The sequence below is a fragment of the Labrus mixtus genome, chromosome 4 (genome assembly GCF_963584025.1).
Source record: "Labrus mixtus chromosome 4, fLabMix1.1, whole genome shotgun sequence".
Lineage (NCBI taxonomy): Eukaryota > Metazoa > Chordata > Actinopteri > Labriformes > Labridae > Labrus > Labrus mixtus.
Genome location: NC_083615.1, coordinates 29495588 through 29506435, shown reverse-complemented (window position 1 = coordinate 29506435; position 10848 = coordinate 29495588). Strand labels below are relative to the sequence as shown.

Below are 10848 nucleotides of genomic sequence, written 5' to 3'. Positions count from 1 at the left end.
CACATACTAACATACTGCCTTCTTTGTCTGCCAGTACTGTATACTGCATACTAACACAGCATACTACATACTCAATGAGGTGTCATATCTTGTCACATCCTATTCAAACATTCAATCAGTATTGACAAAAACTAGCATTGATGAAAAGACAGACCTCAAACATTGAATTTGTATGCCTAATTTTTTTATTACAATGAAAGTATGTGGTTTGGGACACAGCCTAATCCTACATCCTGGTCCTTCATAGTTGTAATCATATGATAAATTGTGCAAGTTGTATTTTTCTCTTATACCGCCAACAATTTTAAGGAAAGCTTTTTTATTTTTGAACTGCTTGATATGCAAAAGGGTTTTCTTGGGGGTCAAAATCACTCTTAGAAAGAGAGGGAGACTTAGGCAAGGAACCCTTTATCATCTTATTCCGCAGGGCTTAATGTGACCTTATTATTTTTGTTCTGCCCTTCATTACCTCCATCTGTAAATGTCAAGTTTGTCTCCTTCTTGCCTCATTTTAAACATCTGCTCATTGCTTCATTACACATGTGCTTACACAGTGAGAGGTATCATATCACTGGCTTACTCATTAGGCAAAAGAGAAAACGAGGAACAGCAAGGGATTTCTTGACATTTGCACAGTGATCAGGAGGAGATGAGGCACACAGAGATCTCTGCTGGCTTTCCCTAAGAAGACTTGGAAGGATGCTGCCAGCAGGGCGGTGGTGTGGTATAGATGGAGGAGGGCTGATGGAGGCAGAGCTTCCTGTCTGTCTCTCTACATCTCAGTGCACTGAGATATAATTGAGCGCAGTGAAAGCCGTGCATTCATTCAAAGACCCTGAGCAGCGCTGCTGAAGCCTGGGGGCTCAGTAGTGATTCAGCAGCATCTCGAAGCAGTGGATAGGAGAAAGAGACAATAAAGACCTAAAGAAAAGGAAGGGAGAAAAGAAGACCAGACGAGCTGATGTTTCCTTGGCAAAACCATGCCAAAACCGATTTTTGAAAACTTCTCCTCGCTTTGATAAAGATCTGCTCAAAATTCCTCTCAACTCCCGGAAATTCGGATCTCACTGGATTGTCGCGCATCATCGAGCGCACCGGACCTTAAGTGGTGTGAAGGTAGTGCTTTGCGTTATTTGAGACTTAAAGTGATTGTGTGAGAGAGAGCTGGGAGAGGATCAGCCGAAGTGGCCGACCATTCAGAAGGATGCTGGAGGGCAATGCCTGCAGAAAGAGAGGATGAGATTTGTCAAAAGGCGCTGGAATTGCTGTCCGACCTGTGCTCCAAGGGGGAGGTGCAGGATGACAACTGCCTGGATTTCATTTACTACTTCAGGGACCTGGCTAGACCGCGTTACACAGACTCAGGTCAGATTCCATAATTTTCTCACAAAAAGTAGATTACTTTCATTAAGCTATAGGTATTCTAACTATATCATCTTCTTTAATACGCGAATCCATGGTGTAAAAAAAAGATTTAAAATGAGATTTCATCATAAGCTCCAACAGCTCATATGTGTCTTTAGTTTACTTGAAGGGAGAAAAGTGTTCTGTGAACTTGTTGCTTTCTCCCAGAAGCATAGAGACTAAAACATTGCAGACCAGAATGTGTTTTGTGATTGTTTGCAAAATGCACTTAAGTATTCATCATCGTCCATCAACAGAGAAAGTGTGTGATTGTGGATTTGGTTCCTCTTTCACTCTGGAATGCTGTAGAGAGTGAAGTTGCCCCACCCGTAATTCCCAACAGCTCACAGCACTTTGCAGACATGGATCAGTTAAAACAAACAGGATCAGTGATCCACTCCCAGCCCAGAGTCGGTGGCGGAAATTTTACCAATATTGGCAAATTTCAAAAACACTTCTCCGCTAAAAAAAAAGCAAAAACAAAAAAACCCAACCAGTCTGAAAATATTCTGACACATTCTAGAGAGGCTTCTTCAGTTACTTCAAAAATGAATTACATATAAACAGATATTTCACTGCCAAAATCCAAATGAAAAGGTAGACATTCACAGTAATATCCCTTAGGCATGGCAGTTGTTTCATAAGGTAATTCTACAAATGCAGTCACTGCTCAGTATAGAGTGTGTTCGAAAACAAGCATACATATCAGAATGTTTAGGATAAAATATTATACACTATTCCCTAAGCATATATCATGTTCACATACGGTGAGCATGCTTATGATTCCACCTTCCCTCCTCCCTCTCCTTGTCCTTGTGTATGTGTTTATATGCGCTAGTGTGTGTGTTTACTTGTATGTTTGTTTTGCTCATAGCAGCTGAGGCTGGGCCGCTGCCTTTAAACATGTAACAATCCATTATTAAACATGTATGATGAAGAGGAAGTTCAGGCTACCAGAGTGGTTCCCCTGAGGAGCTGTGACCCACTTTCTCATGTATTAGACTGCTCTAAATGAATGCGCGCGCACACACACACACACACACACACACACACACACACACACACACACACACACACACACTCAAACAGAAACACAACCTGATCCATAACAACTACTGCTCAAACTAAAAAAGGCAGAGACTTGAGCGGCTGTGGATCAGTGGTAGAGTCGATAAACCAAAAGGTCAGGGGTTCGATCCCCAGCTCCGAAAGTCATATTGTCAGTGTGTCCTTGGGCAACCAGCTGCTTCGTCGGCGCGGTATGATTATGTATGAATTGGATGAGTTAATACTGATGTACACACACACAGCAGCCTCTGCCATCAGCATGTGAATGGGTAGGTGTGCCCTGCGATGTAAAACATGCTTTACAAGCTCAAGTCAATTTAACATTTATAATTTCAGCCAAGCTACTTTATTTCTCTCAAAAAATAATAAAAATCTGGGAACTGTTTTAACTTCTGCAAAATTCTGGCTTGAAACAGATGTTCTTCAATGGAGTAACATGGCTTTAGTTTTAATTGCACATTTCGGTTAACACATTTGTTCAAAGGACGAATGCCAGAACAATTGTTGGACGTGATTCAGGTGACTTTGTTTTTTCATTATTAAATAAGATAGAGGTGTGTACAATATGTTTGATATTTCTGTGAACTTTAAAATAAAAAAAGTCCTTTCATTTCATACTGGATCCCACTTGTAAAAGAATATATGCACAGGTGTTGTCTGAGCATAAGAGAATAGGCAGATAGAAATAATAATGAAACAATAATAACTAGCAATAATCATATGTTAACAAGAGAAATAATCAGATATATACATATATATATATATTTTTTTTAAATCTAAAATATTGTACAAAACAAAAACAAATTAAAGAAAGAATGTATTGTTTTATAGTGTGCATTTAAGTGTTATGTGTGTTTGTGCCTTTTGTGTGTGTAGATTGGTTTTCTGTGTATGTGTGTGTTTAAATTGTATGTGTGTGTATACTGTGTGTACTCTCACTTTACATAAATATGAATTAACAAGATTTTGACACAGTTATTTTTCTCAACATTTTCTATTGCAGTTTTGAAAAAAATGAGGGTGGCCCACTTTTACCATATGCCTTTTTCAATGCCATCCCCAGGTCATGAAAACAGGTTTTAAATGGTCAAGCTCTTAACATAACCTCTTGACCGAATCCTGACTGTAAAATGATGAACTTTCTCTCTGTCTCACGCCTTGTTTGTGGCTTTAACAAGTTTTTACTTTTTTAAATTCTTTATAGTCAATAGTATGTGGTATTATTTAATAATTTGGCATGCTGGAGCTTATTAAGAACATGCAAAAATAGCTGTTTCCGGGATGTGAGGAAACCTGAATTGAACATATTATCCAGAGAAAGACAGGGACAGAGATCAGCGACAGACAAACCGGCAGGCAGACAGAGAGCAGTTCAATATGAACATGCAACATGAAAACGGGACATTTACTCCTTCAGTCTGTTTTTTTGGCCTTTATTAGAAAGAAAAGACAGTGGATAGAGTTGGAAATTGGAGAGATAACGAGTGGAGGACGACATGCAGGAATTCAGGTGTCTTTGTTTTCACTGGTCGGATTTGAACCATGGCTAAACGCTTTTCACGACTATAGCCTCTGTACATGGGTAGCACGAACTAACCACTAGGCCACTGGTACCCCTAAAGGCTTGTTCTTTTTGCTGTGTAACTCTCAGGTCCATCAGTGGAGTTTATGAAATGCACTGCTGTCTGGAGTCAATGTCATAATATTACAACTGTTTCTTCTGAACAAGTTCTCAGCAGGTTAACGTGCATTCACAGATCCTCATGTCATATTAACATTTTTGGTAGCATCTACCCTCTACACAGGATATTCATCACTTATTATTCCCTATTTTTTCTTCCTCCTTGGACATTTTGATAGCACCTTCTCTTGTGCACTGGACAGATTATGATACAGTGGTGCCATGGTAACACAAGTTTGTTGTTCACAAATGTGTTATTCTTTATGAGAAAGATGAGGTGCATTCTGGGGGCTTTAGTGCGTCCATTAGATTCTTATGTGTCAAGAGATGAAAGATGTGTGCCTATATCACTGGGGTGGTGTCCCCTAATTGATAACTTTGTCATGAATCTTTGTAAAATCCATACACAAATTGTGCTGCTTTGAGACATGGAATATCAAGGGATGGATTCAACGCCTGTGCTTCCTCATCTATGTCTCATTGCACACAGGGTCATATTGGAGGAGTGTAGAGCGGTGTCATTCCTCATTTATGAACTCTTCTGCTGCAGTCATCTAAGAGAAGCATTCCCCTAAAGCCTCTGATGATGTTCCCTTAGCTGTAGTCATGTCAGCTACTGATGAAGGTACTTTAAAATCATTCAGTAACACAGCCCAAAATGATCATCATTCTTTGTATAAAGGATGTATTCTGTGTTACAAGTATCTAAAATAAATAGATCTAGATCATGTCAGTACCTCTACCATTTGATTAATTGACAAATTAACAAAGTTTTTCTGAAGACACTCATCCACCTTGGAGAGCTACACAGCATCCTTACTGTAATAAGCAGGGTAGCCAGGTCGGTGTGACAAACGAGCCTAGTGGCCAATCCAAAACCAGTTGAAACCAACTAAACCCTACAGCCATTTAAACCTGGCACCAAAAACAGCCCTTTACAGAAATCAAAATACGATATATATATATATAATTCCAGCAAAATCATATACAGTGCATTCAGAGTGAAACTACACTGCAGTTAATGCCAAATGCATTCTAATAAAATAAACAATATAAGTGTTCTATATGCTTATGTAGTTTCTGACATGGTTTTGGAACGGTTGATGTATGGCCATTATGATAGCTTCCAACTTAGGATAGCATGCTAGCTGCCAAGGTTAGCTTGCCTTTACTGGAACAATAAGGTCACATAACAAACTTTATGTTTTTTAATGAGAGACTGTGTGTGTGTGTGTGTGTGTGTGTGTGTGTGTGTGTGTGTGTGTGTGTGTGTGTGCGCACGCTCTTGTCGAGCTTACTTAGTTTCAGAAAACCTGACTACATTCTGAATGAAGCATTATTGTTTTACACACTCTAACGCAGAAGAGACCAATAGGGCTCCTACCCATGAGAAGGCACTTTAATTTCTTTGTCTCAAATTTGAGGGATTAATTAAATATTCAGGGAAACAGGTAAGATTTCATTGTACCCTTGATTGCATTTTAAGTGTTGTTGCCAGGCAACATAATTGTGCATGTTTGTTTCAGTTATCTTTGAGCCTTTGGTAATATTTTAAAATTAACTCAATATAGTTAATGGCTCTTGTCTTCTATTCTTCAAAATCTAAATCCTGCCCACAACACTGTTTTGAATCCCCTGCATGAACATTCCTCCAGGTTTATCCATGCGCAGCTACTTCCCTCTCCCTGATTGGCACTTTTAAAGTTGTTTCCAACACATCCCTGCCTCCTCTTAAAACCACACTCATGCCCTTTCACCTCTTTGCCTCTTATTGGCCTCCTGCTGACTTAGCTGTGCAACTTATTGACTCATCGCTTGGCTCCTCAGAGGAAGGACTAGAGTACATGAGAGTTTATGATCACTTAGGGATTAGGGCCCACTCTCTGACATAAACAAATGATCTTATTCAACACTGAAGACAAAAATAAATATAAAGGTTGTAATCGTAGATCTATTCTCTAAATAATTACTTTTCAGTCTTGTGAGTATTTTTTGTGTCTCTGATCAGTGCTATGGCTGCTCGGGGACTAAATGGAGGAAGTGATCAGACAATAATTTATCTTCTTCAAAGGCTCAAGGACCTCATCAAAGGGATAAAACCTGGCTTGAAAAAGAAACCTTGGGCTGCCCCTTCTTATTGTTGATTATTTTAATAATTGATTAATCAGGTGATACATTTTTACCATTGATTTGTTATTATTATTTCAAAAAGGTAAAATGTTTTATTTTCATTATTGCATTTAAAAATAGAACAATATTTCTAAATGACAACAGTAAAAAAAAGTGCCTGCAAACAACAGGTTGATCCCTGTAATCTTATATTATAAATGTAATACATTTATATAAAAGAAAACACATTACTATGATCATATCTTACATTTTAACTTCAAACCAAAGTAAACACTGAATGACCTAACTTTTATTGGAGTACTACGTTTTTATTTTCAAAGACCATCAGTTCATCAAGGTCTTGTCTTCCTTCACAATAAAATATTGATGACAAACATTTATCATATTTAACAACATTTCTGAAAATGAAAGCTTAATCATGATATCATTACCATCATTGTTATAAGTGAAAGTTTATTTATAAAGCACATTTACATAGAGCTTAGGCTGACACAAGCTGATACAAAAAGACAATAATGAATCTTCCATGCTTGTCAAGCTGGATGAAGAGTAAAGAACAACAACAAATTACACTTTAGACTCTTTTGGTTTGACTGTTTTCTCTGCCTCTGCCATGTTTCATCTTCTTCTTCTATAAAGCCTCTGCTCTAACTGGGCCACATGTTGCTAAAATGTCTGCTTGTGCCGTCGTTTTGTTTAGCAGCTTAGTGGCACAGCAAGTGACATAATAATCGTGCAACACAACAAATGAATAATTCATTTTGTTGCATTTAATAATTAATTTTTATCAGTTTCATCGATTTGTTGTTGCAGCCTTTAAAAAATCTAACAATGGATGTTGACATAGGCCAAACTTGAATGTCCACTTATCTCATGAAGTCACCTTTTCTAGTCTTCATGATGGTTATGGCATATTGAGTAAGCTATAAGTGAACCTGGAAAGTGCTTTTTGTTTAAGTCTGTGTCAACACCACACTGTACTCCAAGGAATTATTATATTTCTGAACTGCAATGGTTTATATATTGTAGGAAGTGTGATGCAATCATGTGACCTGAACCACGTTATGCTGCTGCTTGTCTGTTGTTTGATGCAACAAAAACAGCCAATTTTCTTGTTTTCCATGAGGAACTTTCAACTTTGATATCATCTTCGATGGTCATAGAACTGACACATGTGCATGCAGAGTCCCCTACATGTAAAATGTAGACATGTTAATGGAGCAGATGTGCCACACATGATTTACTTTTAGCAGTTACACCTACAGCGCACACAATGAAGTGAGTCACAGGCAGCCCAAGACGGGGAGCTGTCGTAAACTAAATATAAATAAGTAATATTTTTTAGATTTTTATCATTTGAAGAAAAGATTCATTATGATTTGTATTGTGGCATCTGTCAGCTTGGAACACAGCAGGATAATCAGCGTTTTCATAAAGATTGTTGTTTACGTTGTGAGTTAGCTAAGAGAACAGATACTTGTAATCGGTGTGACTCTGAAGGTGGTTAATTGGCAGGTGTAACCAGTCTCTGCAATCCCCATATAACATCACTTTGTGTGGATTGGTCTGTTGCCAGGTTACTGATGAAGACCGGACACATATCTGCAGCATTGTGTTTGCCGTGGTACCGAACTGATGAGGATTGCATAAACTTATTTCATTTCATATATCATTTGTCTCATATTTTCCCCATTGATAGGATGCATTGAGTCAAGTGTAAAATTCTTATCTCCATAAATCATAACCTGTTATATCTTGTAGGTTTAATATCTTGTCATCGTGTTTCATCAAACCTTTTGGCCTATTTTAATCTACCAGTCTATTTTAGGTCTACTTCCTTCATACCTTCTGACCTTTATCAGTCAGAAGAGTACAGGGATTTATAATGATCTCAGGACCTTTTATTACTGTTTCAAAAGTCAGAACTGAACTGGGGGAAAGGTCCTTTAAGTTTTCTGTTCCCTTTACTTGGTAAGAATTACAAAAAGAGCTGAAACTTAACAAACTTCTCTCATTGGACGCTTTTAAGAGGAAGTTATAGAACTTGTAGGAGGACACATCTGGCAGTAGATGTTCTTCCTGATGTGTTTGTGGATGATTTTTGACAAACATTTTGCTGTTCGGATTTGTTATTTGTGTCTTTTAATGTCTAATGTATTTTTGTATTTGTATGATTGGCTGCTTGATGTCCGTGTGAAACTCTGTTAATGTTTTGCTACCTGTCTTGGCCAGGACACTCTTGAAAAAGAGATTTTTAATCTCAATGAGTTTTCTTTACTGGTTAAATAAAGGTTAAATAAAATAAATAAAACCTTCCTTTTACAGTAATCTACTGAACTGGGCATGTGTTAAGATGAAAAGCCTTTTCACTGATGATAATGGAGTCCGAGTAAAAAGCAATGAGCTATGACAGGCAGGGAGGGAGCGCGTGCAGGGAATATAAAATCACAGGACACAACTGACATGACATGTATGCCCTTTTATTGAAAAGATGACACAAATATTTATATGTGGCACTAATATTCTGAGTTAGAGAGCCCAACTGTGCCACTTTTTGAAACCAGGGCCAATAATTATCACCTCTGTTTTATCAAGATTAAAATGCAGGAAATGTTGAGCCATCCAGCATTAAGGTCTTGGATGCAGTTGTTCAGTGTGTTAAGACAGATACTGCTGGTTATCTTTCACTTGTGGCTGCAAATTATATTTCCCAGGGGAGAATATAGAAGAGAAGAGAAGTGGTCCAAGGATAGTCCCCTGGGGGACACCAAAGGTCAGCTTCACACAAGATAACTGCGAGCTTACAAAAGCCACAATAGAAAATCTACCATGCAGATTGGAATAAAAACAGTTTAAAACTGAACTGGAGATGCCAACCCAGTGTTTCAGACATTCCTCTGCAATGAAATGATCAACAGTATCAAAGGCAGAACTCAAATCTATAAGAACTGAAACAACAATCAGCAAATCATTTAACACGCAGAGGGGTGTTTGTGCTATGCTTTGCTCTAAACCAAGACTGAAATTCCTCAAAGCATTTCATTGTTTAGTCAAAAGATTTTCAAGAACCTTGGAAAGGAAAGGCAGTTTTGAAATTGGTCTAAAATTGTCCTAAAAGGATTTAGGGTCTGGTGATTGTTTTCAGGGGTGGATAAACATTTTTCTTTTTTTCAAAATCAGCAGGAACAGAACAGGTTGTCAGTTATGTGTTCATCAAGTTTTCTATATATTGGCTATTTAGGCTCATATTCATCTTACAGAAATCTTACTGGCATAATGAAGAGAGCACATAAAGATGGCTTCATTTTGTGAAATACTTAGTGAAGGTGTCAATTGATACAGTGTGGAATAACTCAAGGATATTATAAGTTTTAAAAACTAAAATAGTGTCCTGTATAGGAGAGGGAATGTGCATTCTGATGCTGGAAACTTTATTGACAAAGACATAAAAATCCACCATATTTCTCAGATTTAAAAATCCTTATAAATGTTGTAGGAGCCTCTGTGGCACGGTTAATAACACTGTACAAAGTCCATGAGTTATGTCGATTCCTATCAATCAGATCTGAAAAAATGTGGTTGCTAACATCCACATGTGTTTCCCTGATCCGCATTTTGCAACTTTGTTTTCTCTGGTGAAAGTAATGTACAGGAGAATGATTGTATGTGACATGCTTGACTCATCCGTAAGTCAAGTTTGATCACCTGCAGCAAAAGTAGGATAACCTCTGAGTATACCACTACTAAAACATTGACACTGATTGAGGAACATGTTTCTATACAGAGACAACTGCCTTGCTGTGCAACACTATAACAGGTATGTTTATAGGATGGTAAATGGACTTGAGCTTGTCACACCTACACATCCACACACTGATGGTAGTGATCACTATGTAGTATCATCCATCAGAAGTAACTAATCCCATTCATACACCACCACCGAAGCAGTGGGAGCAATTCAGGGTTAAGTGTCTTGCCCAAGGACACATCGGACATGTTGCTCAGCTGGGGATCGAACCCTCAACCTTCCGGTTGAGAGGCGACGACTCTACCAGGTTAATTATATAGGCAATATAATTAACCTGGCTCTTTGATGCTTCCCACCTGTTGTGGTATATGTGGTTTGAGAACTTTTAGTCACAACACTTTTTCCCCATTTGACATTAACACACATTCTTGATAGTCCAGTAGTCAGTAGTCTGAATACTTATTTATACAAACCTCTGGATAGGGAGCAACTGAGCAAAAAAATAGCCTACAATACTGGCAATGAAAGTTTTACTAACCACTTCGACAAATCGTCCCTTGACGTTGCTTTGACGCTTTGATATATGTAGGAGTCAGAGTGACTGCAGGATTTGGCTTTTGTTTTTTTCTGTGGTATTAATGGTTGAAATCTTTTGTGAGAATGGCTTGTCTTATTGTTGATTTAAAAAAACTGTCACATAAACATAAACCTCGAAACCTACTTGATTTCATAAAAAGTATTTTAATATAAGCAAACTATCGATTGCCCCCATGTGATGGCGAATATGATGTCAAGTCAGGTACCACATTTTTTCTCC

The 10848-nt window shown here is 38.0% G+C and overlaps 1 protein-coding gene across 1 annotated transcript in view; it reads left to right on the top strand.

The window, feature by feature from the left end:
• Window positions 1–647: 647 nt before the first annotated feature.
• syt9b (synaptotagmin IXb) overlaps window positions 648–10848 on the top strand; it is a 34365-nt gene continuing 24164 nt past the window's right edge. Inside the window, exon 1 of the mRNA XM_061036806.1 lies at window positions 648–1365. Within this exon, the coding sequence (XP_060892789.1) occupies window positions 1218–1365 (148 nt within the window). The 5' untranslated portion in view covers window positions 648–1217. The remainder of the gene's footprint in view (window positions 1366–10848) is intronic.